At 36.1% G+C, this 19,781-nt stretch overlaps 1 protein-coding gene across 1 annotated transcript in view; it reads right to left on the bottom strand.

The window, feature by feature from the left end:
• ADAMTS20 (ADAM metallopeptidase with thrombospondin type 1 motif 20) overlaps positions 1-19,781 on the bottom strand; it is a 99,027-nt gene that overhangs the window by 48,006 nt on the left and 31,240 nt on the right. The window contains exons 9-15 of the mRNA XM_086472440.1: positions 19,279-19,425; positions 18,511-18,652; positions 17,067-17,171; positions 5,878-6,023; positions 4,292-4,473; positions 4,057-4,193; positions 2,755-2,872 (exon numbers count right to left, since the gene is read on the bottom strand). Of these exons, the coding sequence (XP_086328566.1) occupies positions 2,755-2,872; positions 4,057-4,193; positions 4,292-4,473; positions 5,878-6,023; positions 17,067-17,171; positions 18,511-18,652; positions 19,279-19,425 (977 nt within the window). The remainder of the gene's footprint in view (positions 1-2,754; positions 2,873-4,056; positions 4,194-4,291; positions 4,474-5,877; positions 6,024-17,066; positions 17,172-18,510; positions 18,653-19,278; positions 19,426-19,781) is intronic.

The raw sequence follows: 19,781 nt of genomic DNA, 5'->3' as shown, positions 1-19,781 counted from the left end.
CAGGCCATACACATCAGTAGATATATCAGGTAAACTAGCCATGCTTGATACACATTCTGCTACTTAAAATGTACCCTAGTGCTCCCTTCAAAACACAAATGCTTCACAAACGAGTCATCGTTTCCTGTAACACTTCCAAGAACTATTACAGTAGCCTTGTCATAAGGTAACAAAATAAGGTGCATCAACATGTATTTTTTAGAACTGTCGCTCTACACATAAGTTGAAAGAAATTAAAGCTGTTTCTCATAGATGCTAATCACAAATTCAAAACGATTCTAATGACTAAGAAAAACTGAGTATGGCAAACAAATAGTACGTATGGAAACAAATAATAAACACAAACATGCAATCTGAAGCATTAATATAATCTTTGCTAAGTTTTCCACTTATCTTGCTGTGTTTAACAGTCTTGCCATGACTTAACTTTTTTGTGGGTAAAAATTTAAATGGCAATATCCCTTTCAATTTCATAATTCATTAACTTCCCAGTACTTTTAATCTATTAAAACTATGCCATGCATTTAAATGAACATTTAATCTAATCGCAGGTCCATAACATTTACCAGCTGGGGGCAGTACTGCAATTGTAAATTGACACTCTGCATGCTCTGGATAAATACACGGCGTTTGGTCAATCTTCCAATATATTGGGAAGAGAATCAAAACACGCGCAAAAAAGCCTCTCATCTCACACACTGAAAACTTTGTGGTAATAGAATGACAGAAGACAAAATATGAGGGGGAAACTATAAACACAACTGCATAGCATGTTGTCAAGGATACACAGGAGAATAGATCACATACTAAGGCACTGAGAAAGACGATTTCCCAGGAGATCCTCAGATACTCTAACTTGATGCAATAATAATAGCCAACATAATAATTATGTGTACATAATTAGATCACCATTTCCTAAATTGAGAGCTAAGTAAATTAGTATTTCATTGTAATGAATTTCTGATGATAGTTTCACTACTGTTTAAACAGTTAATGACAATATTACAACTGTATGAACACAAGCACATACCACAGGCTGCTATCATCTAATTCTAAATTCTGCCCCAGCAGAATGACTCATTTAGTATGGAAGGGGACCAGGAGAAGTTAAGAGAAAAAGATCAAATGCACAGACTTTGGCATATTGCTCTTGTGATCCTAACACAGAACTTTTTTGGAAAAGAACATTTCCTCAGACAACGTTTTTAGTCATTAGCCTAGTGATGTCATAGGCCTCCTATGGATCCTGAAGTTTTAGTGATCTACTAGCTACAAACTGTTGTCGCATTGCTGCACTCCTACTTGAGCATACCTGAGTGATAATCCCAAATGATTAGCATACTGTCCAGTAGTACAACTCAGTATCATCTTTTAAAATATCAAGAATTTGAACATAATGTAAAACAATCAACTAACGGTGAATAAAACCAAAATAATAAATCAAGGTTTTCCTCACCCCAAAACGTGGTGGGTTTTTTTTCCCCTCCCACTTCAGTTAGAAGCAAGTTAAGTCTGTGACAATACAAAGCTGATAAACCGCAGTCTCAAGCACACTTGTATAAATGGCAGTTTCATGTAATGGTCACTTTATCAAATGTATTTATAACAGAATTCATGTGCTACCTATAGGCAAAAAGATGTTCCATAGCAGTGGAAAACAAAAACACTGACAGTCCTTTATTCAGAACTATCAAAATAACGGATTCTTTTCCTTCAGTATTTTGACCACATGTTCAGAAATCCAGTCTCTAATAGCTGGCTGTGTCTTCTTTCAACTTCTCAAGACAGACACAAGAAAAGTTACATGTATTTGTATGGGAAGGGTAGCTGTATCCCACCTTTAAGATTTTTGGTACTTTTCACTTGGCACGAGCCATCTGCCAGGATAAAAAAAAAAATCCAACAAGATACTGGGCACACTTTCCTCTTCGACCAGCAATTCTTTTGTTCTATGAAGATCCTATTTGGCAGCTCTCCAGGTACCATTTTCACTTCACCTGTGGTCTCTTTCAACCAGTGAAGCAGCAACAAGGGGCCTTTAAAAATCTGATATCAACCTGGAGATTTCTATCCGTATGGTCTATCCTGTAACTACTTAACTTCACTGCTACACACATACAGTAATCTCTGTACAGTAGTCTGCTTCCCAGAAAGGACTACATATAGAAGAACTAGCTCTATTAGAGGAACTAAATCTAAGAAATAGGAATTGCCAGGGTTACTCAGAAGTTTCTCATTCAGTACATGCCAACGAAGATAAAAAAATATGAACATTGCTGCCCATGTTCTCTGGAAAGAGAAGGCTCATATTTCACAGGCTGTCTTTTTCACTATAGGAAAAAAGGATCCTCATCAGCTGCTCACACCAGACTTGTCGCTATCTCTTTACACAATCAAAAGGAGACATTGGAGTAAGTCCTTCAGCAGCACAGTTTCAGACGAGAAATGCAAAGTACAAAGCAGGAAGCATTCTTCCTTTTAAAGTACTTTTACCCTCATCATATCTTTTACTACTGTCTTTTGTTTTGACCTTAGAGCATGTTGATTTTTTCTTTTCCCACGTGAATGGGTTAGTGTGTCACAGTGTTTGCCTCTGTATCCTTGACAGGGCACATGTGACCAAAAATCAGAGATATTTTTTGTTGATAGTGGCCCCAAAGAACATACATTGAAATCCCACTTCCTCAAATGTAAAACATAATTTCTAAGCCATACTGAAATGTGCATTAAGATTTAAAAAAAACCCAAACATACCATAACGAGCACTGTTGAAAGTACCTGCAAGAGTCTTACACGAAGAATTATCACCACCACAGATTCCACATTTGTCTCTTCTTGCCTTGGAATTCAAAACGTGATCACAGCCTGCTTGCTACAAAAAAAAAACAAAACACAAAAACAAAAAACAAAAAAACCCACAATAGCCCTGTGTCATTCAGCCCAATGGAAAACAATGAAAACAATCAATGTAAGCTTCCCACTCCTCCAAAATATTCTTATTCACTGAATATATCTGGTCTTCCTTGGCAATTCATGAAAAGCCTTTTATGTTTTTGGGTGCTGTGATGTAAGGGTAAAACATAATAGTGCTGTTGCACTAAGAATGTACAATCCGAATACATTTAATATGTCAAGAGCTATATAAGAACACATATGAGTATAAAGATTTTACATTAAAAAAAAAATCAACATAGTGTATAAATTCTAAATTATATTTACATTAAAAAAATCACAGAATCCTAAAAGCAGTATCCATGTATACACGGTCATCAATTCTTTTAAAGTCTGTCATTACTGCAAAAGAAGCAAAGGAATACTCATAGACTGTGCCAGTTGAACTAGTGGAAATACAATTTTTGTTTATGTATCTTCACTTAAACTTCCTTTTTATTTTTTTTTTTTAAATTCTGATAAACAGGACAATTCTCTGGCATTTCCTCTTTCCTCTTGATTCAACACTGTAAAAAAGGCTATATTTTTCCCTCATCCTGAATTTACTCAGTTTCACTGCAATCAGAAGAACAACCTGGGCTTGACAAAAAATGTCTTGAGTTGTTATAACATAGCACCTTGCTCCTCCCAACAAAGTCTTGTGGTGCTTCCATAATTGCTGTTAAGCAAAGAATGCTGAAGTGGTCCCTTTCAAGGGTTAGTTCCCCCTGATTTTGCAATGAAATAATAAATATGTAATCTAGGTATCCTTGGATTTTCTACTTTTTTACTTCTTTGATAGCAGAAATATGATGGCAATAAACACACAGCATGCTTCTTTCCTCCCTTTAAGCCAATTCTGGATCAGCTCACTTTGACAATATTGACTCTCTCACATATCAGGCTTAATGAGAAAAGCCTATGGGTCTTCATATTCAACTGTAAGTTCTTCACTTAATTGCCTCCATTTCCAGATTTTTAATTTGGTAGGGGTTAAGACTAAAGTAAGTTCAAAACATCTTCATTTACATATTTTCAGTAATGGTTATTTGGATGAATATTTAATATCTACTTTATCAACTGTTAAAATTGATTTTAATAATTAATAAGTTTAGATTTAAATACCCTGCATAAGCCTTGAACACAAAGGTCATTGGTTTCTGCTCCACAGGGAGTACCATCAGCAACTCTGTCCTTCAGCTGATAGTAGGAAGTTGTTCCAGAAACTCGGCAAAAAAGTTTACAGCGATCTTTCATAGAAACTGGAAAGAAAATCCAACAGGTTTCTTGTCTGTTTTAAAACTTTAATTAAAGTAACATTTTTATTTGATTAGTTGAAAAAAAAATCATAATTACTTACTACCACTGTATTTTGGAAGCCAGCGAACAGCAGATGTAAGACCATTGATATTAAAGTGTTTGCCATCAAATTCAGAGCACTGCTGCTCCCGGAAATCTTTTTTGCCTTTTGGACATGAATCCGTATTACATGATCGAAATTTCATCCTGCGGCCAACACAGTACTTTCCTCCATTTCTTGGTCTAATAAAAATAGGTAAATGTAAAACACACTCAGTTTCTGAAATCGCTGTTTTTCCTTGAAAAGTGGCTTGAGCCACTGATCTAAAGGGGAAAATCCCACACAGCAGTCTGCCATCTGTTGCTGACTTTCCCCCCCACACTCTTATCTTCTATTGCACTGTGCACGCACTTACACCTAAGCTAAAAAAAAAAAAAATTCGTGCAAAAAAACTACTGCTCAGTTAGGTGGTAATCAAGCTACTGATGTTTATTAATGTCTATTACATTTTTTTCTCTTTTACAGTCATAATTATTTTGCCTGGGAAAAAGCATTACTAACTTTAATGCTTTTATCAATTTAGCTGCGATTACAGCCCTTTTCTTTTTTTTTTTACAGAATCAGCACCTCCCTCAGTAATTTGAAATTACTATTTTACAGAGTGACAAAGAAAGAAGACAGAGTTAGGAGCTTACACACTCTTTTCTATAGCCCTAATATCAATTTTGGTTTTGGGATCAAAAGAAATAAAAAAGGAAAATTGTGGAAAACACCCCTTTTACTGTAAAATCTAAAATACATTTCCTAACTGTTATAAACCCTGCTACACAATAATTAAGCATTAGTAGGTTCTTGGGGAGAAAAAAAAAAAAGAATAAATCAATAGCGTATTGATACTATCAGTTACTATAGACTAACAGAGGCATATCTAATGGGAATCTAATCTACCGCCTCTTACTCAGAGACAATAAAATAAGCCAGGGTCGTTTGATTGAGGTTCATTTATCCTACTGATAATATCAAGATGACACGACTTCCTAGAAAAGCCATAAAACTATCTAGGTTGAAGGTATGGCTCTGCTTCGGAAAAGTTAAGGGTAAAGTTCTCATTGACTTTTATTACAGAGAACAAAACCCACAGTGAATTACTGAGTCAATGGAAGTTTCTCATTATAAAGGTAAGTTGTAAATGACTCTGCTGTAACCAATATTCCTTGTGGGCATTACTGGTGGTGATGTTGTGAAAAAGCCTTAAATCAAAGCAAACCAAGCATTTCACTAAAACAATTACCAGGGAATACACCTATTTCTTTTTTCAGCTTTTACTCCAAAGAAAGCATCTCAATGTTTAAAGAAACCATCAGCATTCAGAGTAAAGCTAGAAGAAAAGACCCTGTCAAAATAAGTCTTTAGAAATATCTACAAATATGAACGATATAGGTGAGAGAGAAGAGTAATCTAAAAGTTCTCTGTATATTCGAGTCTGTAAACTTCTCTCTCTTTTCAAACATGGCTGAAACAAGCTTTTTTGTTAGTGCTTCAAACTAATTTGTGCAACCCACAACATCTTCATTTTGTTTTGAACCAGTCCATTGTGTAGTAATATCTTTATCACGCCCTATCGTAAAACACAATAAAAAACATACTCTGGTCTATTACACAGCCTGATGGTGCTCTTGATTCCACCTCCACAAGTTCTTGAACATGAGCTATAAGGTCCCCATGGTCCCCATTCTCCATCTACAGGACGCATTTCCATTTCTCTGCTCACACAAATTCCGTGGCGGCAGTGCTGCACAGTTGACAAAAAAAAAATTGAATTTGTAAGACAAACAAAAGGTTACTGTAAATTTTACGCAAAGAAAGAACAAAATTTAAAAGCTCAGTGCTCTTAACCTGGGTCTGGACATTTTCTAAAATGTTCAAATTCCTTTAAGATTTCTTACCCAGTAGTCATATTTTCAAAAATGCTGTCTAGAGTTCTTTGCCCTCTATGAAAACTACTGCATGCTGAATATATCTTTAGGTCTTGTCACTTTATTCAGATGCCCATATAAGAAACTTAAAATCCTGATCTTGAATTCACAACATGTTTTCATGCACAAACTTCAAAAATAGATTTACAGTCAGCTTTTATGTAGGAGATTCTTTCAATTTAATTTTGATATTCATGCTGATACAGAAAGTGAAAAGATACAATAACAACCCACCAAGAAATTCAGGGTGTTTTGAGCATCTAGTGGGATTGTTTGGGAAAAGCAGACAAGCGTTTAAGACCTTGTTTATGCTAAAGCAAGATGATACTAAAGATTCATGCTTAAACCCAGACTTTCACACCTATAAGAAAAGGTGTAACATATTTTATATTTTTATTTATATTTTACAATAATTTTATATTTACTACTAATTTAATGTATTCTCTATTGCCATTAAAAATGAATTAGTAGTTACAGAAATTATAATTCTTAGAGCAAGACACTACCTTGCAATATCTATTGTGTTACTCTGGATTTTAATCCTGCTGAAGAACTACCTATTTCCAACTAAAAATTTCCAAGGTGCAATTTTCTTTTCATCTGCTGGGACTTACATTATTAAGAAGACAAATACTGCAAGACTGTTCTGTTGTGCTCATGTCAGTTATGAGACTTCACCACCTCATATCTGTAGGTATTATTTATAAAAGCTGCAATCACTAGCTATTTTTTTCAGAAGACTTAAGTGATCAATCTCTTGCTTCTAAGTATTTACTATTTAAGTCCCTGACTCTGCAAATATTTATCCACTTCAGTGGTTACACAAAAAGTACATGACTAAAAAGTCTAAATGAGAATCTTATGATTGGTGCATGTGTGACTTTTCCAAAGAATCTGCAGGAATTACCAGCACTAATCCTACTGATAACATATGGCAGTTGGAATTCTGATTCACTTGTATGCTTTAGAAAATCCCAAGTGGTATATTTGATCACAACATAGTGGAACAGTTTACACAGAATATTTACAAGATACTGTAATGTTAGTACTATGTCTCCTGCTGACATCTATGTGGATAATGTGTCCTCAACTTTGTCCTTGACTCCAAACACCCTCTGACGCATCAAACACTGCCTACATCTGGAGACAAGACACTGGGCAGGATGGACTACATGGGGTCAGTGCTCATATACAATAGAGCAAATTCTTTATTTTAGATGACTGTTTGCAGACTCAGGATTAGACCGATCATTAGGTTTGTCCTCAGGAGGGATTCTCCTAGTTGTATGGACAGAGTGTGGCTTATTCCGTCTTTCCCTGCAGTACATACATGAATCAGTCACTAGAATCATCAGGACAGATTATCAACTCAACTCCTTGTTATTTCTGAAGCTTAGGCTTTGCCTTTCTGCTCTCTGTGACACAAAACAGCTTTGAACTACCCTAAAGTCTAGGAGACTTTTTGGTAACTAAAGTCTCTGGCATATAAAACAATTTAAGAACCTCTGAATCACAAAAGATGAAATAACTGAAGGATTCCACTCCTTATTAAAACTAATTTAAATGTTACATAGAATTTCTCAAGAGTGATGATGTTACATATTTATTGTAGGAACTATCAATTAACATAATTTTTGTTGAACACCCAGAAATTGTGTGCAATCTTTCTGAATACAGCTGAATGACAGAAAACTCAAATGTTGTTCAGTGGTTTTATCACTGCATAAAATAATTCCTAGAAGCAATTTTTTCCTAATCAGTATATGCTGTTATTGATACTTATGCTCATATGCTAATGATCATTTTGCTCTCAAAACAGAAATTTGTCACAGAATCAGATCCTCCTCTGAGTTCTGCTCAATTTCCTGATCCAATTTGGTGATAAAATTGACTGCCTGCCTAATTCTTCATCACACTGACTCCTGCACATGGGCCATATTTTTTAGGCCCTGAATGCCGCCTTCTAAGAATATGACCATTCAAGATGATTTTCAAGCCCAAAGCAGACACAGAACAAAAGCTAGATCTATCTTGTCATACAACCATTGAAATGATCCAGCAAATTGGCCAGATCATCACTCGCTTGATGCTAAGACTAATGCTTCAATTTAACACCAAATACATACCATTATTTCATTGCTTATATACATATGATTTCTCACTGCAGTGCCTACTGTTAGTTTTTATTAGTTTTTTTCAAGATGCCCTTAGGATAACTTTGTACCCAAACCTACTAGTACCTAGTATCTAGTACCAAGCAATAAAAGAGACTTTTACATAGCGCAGTCATAAGGTAAACATGAGGAAACATTAAGAACTTGCCTTTCCAAGAACTGTCATTAGCATCTTCAGAAATAACGTTTTACTACTATAGGCTGAAGATTTTGAATCTGCCTTCACAATATGAATACTGCATCCAAATATGGGACAGAGACATAGAGTTTAGGTTCTTCTTCCATCCACAAAAACATTCACAATAACTTGAAGGGAGATTTTGGGAAAAGACAGAGTTGTAAAATGAAATTTTATACCCACAACAGCATTATTTTGATCCATAAAAATGCAAAGCACATGTTCACATCTGGGATTTTAATAGCTTATTCAAAAAACTTCTCAGCTATTATTCTGCTGCATTCCTACAGAAGCAACATGATGAAGTCACAAAAGAAAACTCCAGCAACAGACGCGTTCCAGATGTTCCCCTGTACTTGCCTGAATCATTGCTTCACTAAGAATACTACGATATACAGAACTTTCATAAATTTAAATAATATCTAACTATTTTTTTACTACATTTGTTATGGCAAATATAATGTATGCACAATACAAAGCGTGTATCACTTGTAACTCCAAACATACTGATTGTAGCAAGTGGCAACTCTGCTCTAGCCAAGGTCAACAGTTGGTTTTCTGTCAAAAAGGCAGAAATTCTGACCCAAATCCACATGTAATTATTGTTTCTTCAGAGATGAGAGGGAGGGTTAATGGTTTAAATTTGGGATCAATGAACCTACAGGTACCCAGGTTTGTATTTATTAATCACCTGTTTATAATAAGCAGTTTGACTCTTGCCTATGGATTAAACTACGATTTGATAAACTAATTTCAGGTCCTTCCAAGTTACCTAATAGCTTATTGAATTTGCTAAATTTCCAGGAAAGCAATTTTGAAAGAAATCAAAGCATTAATTGCCAGACTATGCTCAATTTTGACTGAATCAAGGAGAGTGATAGATGCATGCAGAACAGGACTAGAGCTCTTTGGACATCAAGTACTTTGTACATAGCCTGGTGTGACTCACAGCCAGAAAAGACTACAAGTTCACTCTTACTGCCTATATTTTCCAGACTACGCTGATACACACATGGTTTTTTCAGATCTTGGGGCAAAGATTGAAACACTGATGCTCAGTGTATGAAGACATATGTTTCATGCGTTGGAGCCCCATGTAGCCTTGCAGAAAAGGAGGCTCAGACAAAACTATGCCTCTATTTCTAGACACCAACATGTTTCCATGGATGCTGCTGGTAGCTGCTGGTTCTTCTAAAAAGAAAGATGATGACTGGACACTGAAGACAAGTATGAGGAGAAAATGAAAAGGAACTGGACATGATGGTCTATATTTTGCCTTCCAAATATCCAATTTTATTGTTCTGATTTCTTTTTGCCTTATAAAATACAATTTCTTCACTCCTGATATCCAGACAGGGCCCTGAGAATGACTATGAGCCAGTGAATAGCACAGGAAGAGAAAGCTCTAGTGGACTGAATGCAGGAAACAAAAATGGGCATAGCTGGTGCCACAAAACAGATAAACACTAACGGCAGTGCTGCAGCACAAGCCCAGTTCACTATAAAGCATCTGGCCTGTAGCTGAGGTCTGTGCATAAACTGTCTCAAAGTAGATCCCAACCACATAATGCCAAGAAAGGAGTAAGAATCTTAGAAGTTACATAGACTCAGAACATAACCCCACGAGCAGGCAGCGAAGATAAGAACACCCACTCAGATGAATGCGGAAGTCCACAAATCTCAGAGCTGTTGTTTCTGGCTGTGTTGATGTCCATGGGGTGTTCCCATTCATTCTCTTGAATGAATGTACTGCTACAGACCTCTCTCTGCCTTGTCTGCTGCAAGTGGATGTAAGGAAACGCTCTGGTGCACGTTAGACCTATGCCTGCTCTCCATCTTCTTCCTAAAATACATAGTCAAGAAAGCACATTGCTTAAAGAACAAAGATGAGAAGTGGGGCCTAGAGCACATAACAGCAAAAATAGAGCTGTTAGTAAAATGAGTGTACAAGACAGAAGAAATGGAGCTTGGAGAAATGTCTAACTGAAGTTGTAACTACGGTATTTCGGGTCTCTGTAGCATGGATTGTCAGACAAGCCTATGTTTATTACTCAGATGACATTACCTACAAAACACACAATATTTTAATTTTTTTTCAACGTTTTCAATTTTTTCTTGAAAAAATCTGCATATTTTATTTCTCCCTTTAAATATTTCAATAGAAAACACTTATTCTTTTCTGAAAGCACATCTCATCAGAAAAGTATTTCACAAAACCCCAAATTTATAGCAAAAATACTTAGTTTGAGCCCTTAAATATACTTTACTCTGTTTCTACAGCTCAAAAGATCTTGTGCTGCTTCCCAGATGGTTCACGTATCCCCATTATCACCCAACCCTGTTAAAATTCATCCAAATCTTTAATACTATATATATATATATATATATACACATATAATGAATTATTCTTTCAGATGAACTATCTTCATTTATTACATTCATGACAGTCAAGCAATGCAATAATTTTTAAAAGAAATCAATACATGGTTAGTAACCTACAACTGAAGAACAACAAACATACTTCAGAATCACAGACTGGTACTTCTTTTACTGATCAAAGCAATTTGTTGGTCTGCATCCTCACTCTCAGTTGTCCCTGTATCCCTCTCTCTATGCGGCTATAAAAGGACTAGCACGAAATCTGAATTTGCTCAATAGCTATTCTAGATATTTTTAGAGACACTAGCTCAATATACTATATATCTACAGTGATTAAAAGTAATAAACATTTCTCTCAAACACACAAAGGCACATGCTTTCCAATCAAACTGTTCTTTGTACCATGTGGATTCCTACTTGCTGTTAAACAGCTTTTTCCAGACTTCTCTGACAATTGTTTAACAGCTTTATCAATGATCTGGATGAGGGGATCGAGTGCTCTTTCAGTAAGTTTGCAGATGACACTAAATTGGGTGGGAGTGTTGATCTGCTCGAGGGTAGGAAGGCTCCACAGAGGGATCTGGACAGGCTGTATCAATGGGCTGAGGTCAATTGTATGAAGCCAATTGTATGAAGCCAAGTGTGAGGTCCTGCACTTGGGTCACAACCATCCCATGCAACGCTCCAGGCTTTGGGGTGAGTGGCTGGAAAGCTGCCTGGCAGAAAATGACCTGGGGGTGCTGGTCGACAGCCAGCTGAACGTGAGCCAGCAGTGTGCCCAGGTGGCCAAGAAGGCCAACAGCATCCTGGCCTGTATCAGGAATAGTGTGGCCAGCAGGAGTAGGGAGGTGATCGTGCCCCTGTACTTGGCACTGGTGAGGCTGCACCTCAAATACTATGTGCAGTTTGGGCCCCTCACTACAAGACAGACATTGAGGTGCTGAAGTGTGTCCAGAGAAGGGCAATGAAGCTAGTGAAGGGTCTGGACAACAAGTGTTATGAGGAGCAGCTGAGGGAACTGGGGCTGTTTAGTCTGGAGTAGGGAAGGCTGAGAGGGACCTTATCGCTCTTTACAACTATCTGAGACAAGGTTGTAGTGAGGTGGGGGTCAGTCTCTTCTCCCAAGTAACAAGGGATAGGACAAGAGGAAATGGCCTCCAGTTCACCAGACAGGTTTAGATCAGACATTAGGAAAAATTTCTTTACTGAAAGAGTGGTCAAATATTGGAACAGGCTGCCCAGGGAAGAGGTGGAGTCACCATCTCTGGAGGTGTTCAAAAAACATGTTGATGTAGTGCTTCTAGACATGGTTTAGTGGGCGTGGTGGTGTTAGGTTGATGGTTGGCCTTGATGATCAGAGAGGCCTCTTCCAACCTAATGATTCCATGATTCTATAATTGTTTATTTAGTGTTTAAGTAGCAAACTGCCATTATGTAGAACATTGGGACAGCTCCAGGACATGGAAAAGTTTGGGTCAGAATTACGTAGCTACCTCTTACCTCTCCCTTCCAATGAATCAATGGAATATGGGCATATTTGTATACTGCTCAGGTATCCAGGATCAGAGTGCAACCCTTTTGAGTGTCTCAAAAAAAATTATAAAAAAAAGACACTTTACTGGGTATTTTTATTGTTATTTTCATGGCAAAAAAAAGACTCGTTCTGAGAATGCCACTACTAGAAGATAGATAGTTTCACCAACTATTGTTTTTGAAGGTGTGTTTTTTATGGCTCAGATGTGCATCACCACGCCAACAGATGAGTTACCATTACTGGAATATCATGTACACTACACTGCTAAAAACTGCATCACTTCATGATAGAGAAGCCATGATTTTGAGCCAGGTGTAAGCTGGTGATGTATACATGTAAGGGGAATTTGTATTATCAGCTGGCTTGTGACCAATTTGGTTACACATAATAGTGTAGATAGATCTTTTCCATAACACTATTAGTTTACTGCTCCTTTTACGTAGATCCTCGATAAAATGGGCTTAAGTATTTTCTGTGAATTACATCAACCACGGTATGAAAACTGGTTTCCTGTAGATTTAGAATTATGAAGAAATCCAGTGAATCTAGGGATTCCACCTACCAACACTGTGGGGTTTGGTTTGTTTGTTTGTTTTTCAAATCTGAACAAAGATATTCAACATGCCCAAACCTGAATCACTCTCCAAACTCACTTCTTTGGAATTTCAGAAAGAAAGGGAAAAAAAAACAACCCTAAAATTTCCTGTGTTCAAGGTGAAGAGAAATCTTCTGTACTCTCCAGAGTATAAATGTAAGTAAATTCCTCACTACAGAAAAGCTTGAATAGAACAGTCTCCCCCAAAATAAAATAGATAGTAAAAGAAAAGAAAGTTGAAAGTTGAAAGCAGTTGAAAACATAATCCAAACAGATAATACTGAGAGGCTGCTGGTCTGTGGAAATTTAAAAGCACAAAGAAATTTATGTCTAGAATAGAACAAGAAAACCTAACAGGAAGTGGGGCTAAAAGATCTGCTCTAAATCATTCACATTTCCTAAACATCCATCAAATTAGCTCCTACGTGCAACATGATGGTAACAAGAATTATGATGGCTAAGAGAAGGAAACTGAATCAATCAAAGCATTCCAATTTCCGTTCTAATGAAAAATAACTCTCTCATACATCTTGTAATACGTAGGGGCCTCCTCTGATATCTTGGTCCTCAATGCAGCATATAAATACTGTTCTTATTGTGATTTATTATGTTTCTAATTTGTATGTACAGTTTATACCAACACATCAAAAATTACAACTGTATATACAAAATCCGTTGTGGCATCCAGTGAGCAGGCTACCTCCATCTAATAATACAGCACAGTTCTTAATTCTGAAGATACTCCCATGGTAGCTTCAATTACAGAAGCAAGACATGAAAAAGCACCAACCATTTAATATTTTTCATGTCATTGTGCCTCATTATGCAATAAAAATAACATTTTAATAAAAACTTCATATTGTTGTTATGTCATGTAATTGTATATAGGAGGACAATTCAATACCATTGTATTTAATAACATCCCTCACAAAAGAACACCAGAAACACTTTCAAGCAATGAAGAATATAGTCCTATGGTGTGCAGAAATTCACAACCACAAAACTAGTAAATGTTTCCATATGGCATGTTAAGATATATCTACTGTCATTTTGTCTCTAAAGTACCAATTCAATTAGGCCAAAGGACTTAAAGGCTGCACCCTCAGCTTCAGGGAAGGACTGTGTGCTGTTAGGAGAGCTGGAAGAAGCTTAAGACTTCTTATGGATCTTTGTGAACCCAAATAGGCAAACAAAAAAGCACCTGAAGTGATGATACACCATGTGAATAGCAATGGAATGAGAAACTGTTCTCGGACACAGCAGAATTGCTACTTACAGGCTACTGTCACAGCTAAGCACTCAGTATGTACAACAAAAGGATGTGAAGAGAATTTTTCAGATATTTCAGCAGAAGCCCGACAGGCAAATATAAACCATTTTTGCAGGTAACTCTAGGATGAACAAAGTACAGTTTGATTGCCTCAAAGAAATTTGACTAAACACCAAATTAAAGTAAAAGTGAAAGTTTTATATTTTAGTAATATTAATTTAAAATAATCAATAATATTAACTCTATAGAATTAGGACAGGAAATGTTCAAATTCCCAAGAAAATATTTTCTTTATTCTCTAGAGGACACTGAGATGTTAGGCTGCATTTTTGCTTTAACGTTTTAAGAAAATTCTACTACTAATACTATATATATAAAGAAGTCACTGAGCTCTACAAGTGTGTGCATGCCAATAGATTGCATATGGCAAGAAGATATCCCATTAGGAAGTGCAGCACTCAGGAATAGCTATTTGCTCATTCACTTGAAAGTCTCCGATGTTACTAGATTTATATCTTCTTGCATTTTGGGAGAAGGAAATATACACGGATTGTTAGAGCAGTCCATAGCGCAACATCAACTAATCAAGACACACAACCTGGAAAAAACCCTAAAGATTACTGTGAAAATAAATTCACATGTCAAATCTAAGCTTAAAAAGTGTCTTAAATTGATTTTTTTTGTATTTATCACAGCAATAATGCTGCAAATGCCAAATATAAATTTAGCTTGCTGGCAAATATTAATTACAATTACTAGTCACCATGTCTTATTCCCATTAACATCAACAGAAACTTGCTGACTGAGCTTGAAAGGAGCTATCCCTTAGACAGGAACAGATGACAATTTGTCAGATTAATTGTGGTTCTTTCTTACATCTTTCAGAGGTAATGACTGTAATTAGCTCTTCACTTCCCAGAGAAAACTGATTTCACTGAAGTAATTGCATAAAATAGGTTTTTGTATTCTTATATAAAAGAAGTCCTCTGATGTTGGCAAATTAGAGTCAAGTCAATTGAACTGAAGATTACACATGAAGTTTATACAAAAGATGGACTTCCTTTCTGATCAGTGACTGACTGAAAAATGGGTTAAACACTATAACACCAGCTGCATGTATAGGATTTAATCAAGCAAAGCTTCCACTTCAAATAACCTTTTTTAATCTTGCAAGAGAGAAATAAACCATTTGAGACAGTTTGCCCACTAAATTGTTATCCCTTAAGACAGTATTTTCAAATTCCTCACTACTACTGTCTTACCAATACAGAAAAAGAAAAAAATAATCTGTAAAGCTTCAAATTTATTGGGGGAAATTTAGTAATAACTAGTGAAATGTAGCAGCCTATTACACACAGAAATAAACTAGATGTTTTAATCATCTTTGAACTATAAGACTATCAAAAGATAAAAAATTAACATTGCTCCCACAGCTCCTGAAGCTGCCAAAGCACGCTACTATTAAAAGCAGCTCAACATAATAAACCAACCATACTTAAGATAATCACTGTCATATCTGAGCATGTAAAAAATCTCTGAAATACTCATTCTCACAGTCCCCTGACAGGTAAGAAAATAATTCTGTTTGCTGGTGGTGAACCGAGACATGGAGAAACCAAAGACTAGATCAGCAATCAACTCAAGCACCTAATTTCTGTTCACTTCCCAAACTACATACAAATCCAAAATTAAACACTTCAAATCTTCACTGATAACTCTGGATTCAACCAGCCTCCAATAGCCTACTTCTATTTCTATTTCTATCAAAGTCCTGTAGTGCCTTGACTATATCTACTAATTAGATATTCATGACCGTTATGGACAGCTCAAGAAAGGTTATCATCATCCGAGGATGCAGATTAAGATCTGCATTCAAAAAATCTGCTGAATGAGGAAGTAATGAGCTGCACTCTCATCATTCAAACACTTTTTACCAAATAAACCAATGAGCAGGGTATAGGAAATCCAGCTTCCATTTCTTTTTTTTTTTTTATGTGTCAAAGCATTCGATCCATACCTCGTACAGCCAGGCAGTCCTATGCATTAGGATGTAAGTAAGAAGAGAGAGTCTGAGTTTTAGCACTGAACAGATCCAAGTATCCTGAATCACGACACAATAGGCAAGACAACATATGAACATGTTATCTGGTTAAGGCACTTACTGGAGTAGGTGAAGAGGTACTGATATCATAGTTCATCTGAAATAGACACAATGCGCAAATATCTACTGAAACCCAGATTCTAATCCAAAGACTCTCTCATCCCACAAAAGTGTATTCCTGTATCTAAGTGACTTATACTTAATTCATTCTGGTTCAGTGAAACAGCCTCAACAAGACCAACTGGAAACAGACTTTTGGGATGTCTTGTTTCCAAGATATTCAACTTTGGAGCACTACCAATGAGGAAAAAACACAACTTCTTATGAATGTTCTGAACTTTTCAAACAGAAGGAAAGATAGCAACTTCCCCCTGAGGTCCTCCACCTGTTTTTAACCAATGTGGCATATGTAAACTTTTATAATTATTCTGAACAGACAGCGTATGTTATTTATGTCACAACATTACAGGACTAATAGAAACTGCAAGTAATGTCAGGTAGATACACACAATCAGTACGCTGTATTCACACAATCAGGTGCAGTATTGCCACGCAGCAAGCACTGATCTTTCTTATTTACATCAACAGTTTTGCCATATGCAAGACCAAGAAGCAAACGAAGGCTTACCATTCCCACACCACAAACGGTTCCATCAGCCAAAGGCATGTGCTGAGTACGACAACCCTTGTGAACACCTTCTGTACTTGTGCACCATAAGCGTTTGCATTGTTTCTAAAAATAAAACAAAATTACTTTTGTTGTACCCGTAACACGATTTCAGACACTAGTTGGGATATCTGTATTGTTTTCTCACATTATTTGGGCTTAGCATTTGCTATTAGTACTACATTTTTCAGAGATAAAATCCCACAAAAACAAAATGGATTTTGCTTAAGCCAGGCAGGAAGGGAGAATATTTGAAACTGATCTCATTAGAAGTATTAGAAAACTTCATTTTCTAATTCTGTAGAAAATTTAATAAAAAAGTATGTAAAAGGTTATGGTTGATACTATGCAGCACAATTTGTGTATAATCACCACAAAAAGAACCTAACTGGAATTCTTCTTAAAAATACACTGACTAGAAAATTAAGCAAGCCTCTTTTTCAAGTTGTTAAAAGACTCTTAATGGACAAATAACCTTATGGATTACAAAATTTACAAAGCAGTCCTCAGTAACACCATCTTCAGGTCTTTGAATCTCCCTTTACTTTTCTATAATATTCCCGGTGAGGCTGACTCCTCCTAAACAACATTCTACCTCACCAAAGCTGCACTTAATTCAGTTGAATCTGATCTTAAATTATCTCCTTTAAACAGCTCCAACAAGCCATTCAATACTGGTAGAGGTATTTGACAAACTGGTCCAAAATCTAACTCTACATGACACGTTGACAGTAATGAAGTCATAATGTTATATTTGTATTTATTTTACATTGCACTGTCAACAATAAGATTTCAAAATACAACTTAAGTTTCAATATTAATCTACTCAGGTTTTCTTTCCAGATCCAAACTTTGCTTTAAAGAAATTTTTTGGCTAAGTCTCCAAAATGTACACTCTAACAGGCAGGAAAATATTTTTTGACTCTACAGAAGAAAAGGGAATCTACACTTTGGAACAAACATTTAGAACAAGTATTTTAATTAGTATAGTAACTTTCAAGTTATAAATTTTTTAAAAGCACTAAGAGAGGCAGATAAGAAAGACCTGTTAATGTAAGATAGGCACATAAATGTGAAAACATTTGTAGAAAGTGTTGAAATAATTCCCTTTCTGTAGTTGCAGGAAGCCTTAAATTATGCAGCTTTAGATCTTTTGAAGGAATTGTAATCACCCTCACAGATGTGCAAATCAAAATGAATGTATCCTACTTTTTAATTCTATATATTTCCAGCATATGGAGCTGCAAAGCTCTCCCCTGAACTCTTCCTCCTTCGACAGAATGGAACCTGAACTTTAACATAGTTCAGGATAAAATTTTTCCAGAACTAGAAGTCCTGAGATTTCATTTCTAAACCTATCTTTCAGTACTTTTTACTATAGATTGAGCATGACTTTGTGTCTCACCAGATACGGGCACACTTGTGATCCAAGACCAAACATAAGTTCACACTGCTTGTTGACATCATACATTGACCCAGGCAGCTGAGAGGAAAGATCGTACATTCTTCCACTAGGTTTGTCTAGGAGGCATTCACCATAACCAGTACTGTTGGAAAAACAGGAATAAAATGTGAATAAATTGCTCTTAATTCAATCGGGAGCCTACTCACACAACACTTACACATGCATATCTCAGTGGAATTATCGGTTTGCATGCCTACCTGCCTATATAATGACTTTAAAATTAATAAAATAAACCAGGTCACTTAATTTTCCTCTATTGGATTTTGCATAAGATCCACTAAACAAAGCTTGAGTTCTTTTGCTTTCTGGCTATCATTTCTCATTTTCACATTCTTACAGGAAAAAAAGATGGTACTGCCTAAATTACACCTACCATTCATTTTTTAAATAAAAAAATTCCAAAAATAAATTGTGCCCATTCTGACCTCCTAAAATCATACTAAATGTATTTTCAATAATCAACACCACTATAATAAAGAAATCTAAAAACTTCTTAGCTTTACATGTTGAGTGCAACTTTAGCAAAGTCATGAATCATCCAAAGAGTTAAATACATGTATTTTTCTGGAGGACCAGGGCCCTACAAGTCAGTGGTTAAACCTAAGAACACCACAAAAATGGTATTTAAGCAATACCTTTGAAATAATTCTCAGAAAGACATGACAATGGGTGGGAAAAAATCCAACACAGCATTACATTGATACCTACTCAAGAAATTCGGTGATGTATTTTTGACTGCATTTTGACCAGGTCCATGGACTTGTATGGTAATTTAAAGTTGGAGCCATCACATGGTATTGATGTTTAATTCCAGCTTCTTTACATTTAAAACTGTCATCATGAGGTACATTAAATCTAAAAAGCAAAATAGACAAACTCCAAAACAAATTCAGCAATAATTAATTGAAACTCTCTTTGTTGTAGCAGTAAATGCTTTGAAAACCTTAAAATTTAATGGGACTCACTTAATATGACTATCTGACATTATGGCAATAGGTATCTCAAAAATGCGTTACAAAATTCTCTCCTCAACCAAAACGCTCCTAATTATATAGTGCTGGGCACAGGAAGAATTTTACAGTTACATAGTTCTTTAGCTCACCAGAAAAGTTCCAGTGTTTTGGGTGTATGCCACTTTAAATGAACAACCCATCTCCTCAACTGAATATACAGGCCATCACTAGACTGTCCATAACATACTACCCCGATAT

Source organism: Leptosomus discolor, chromosome 1, assembly GCF_034619465.1.
Source record: "Leptosomus discolor isolate bLepDis1 chromosome 1, bLepDis1.hap2, whole genome shotgun sequence".
Classification (NCBI taxonomy): Eukaryota; Metazoa; Chordata; class Aves; order Leptosomiformes; family Leptosomidae; genus Leptosomus; species Leptosomus discolor.
The sequence above is the reverse complement of the archived record's forward strand: the minus strand, read 5'-3'. Positions and strand labels throughout refer to the sequence as shown.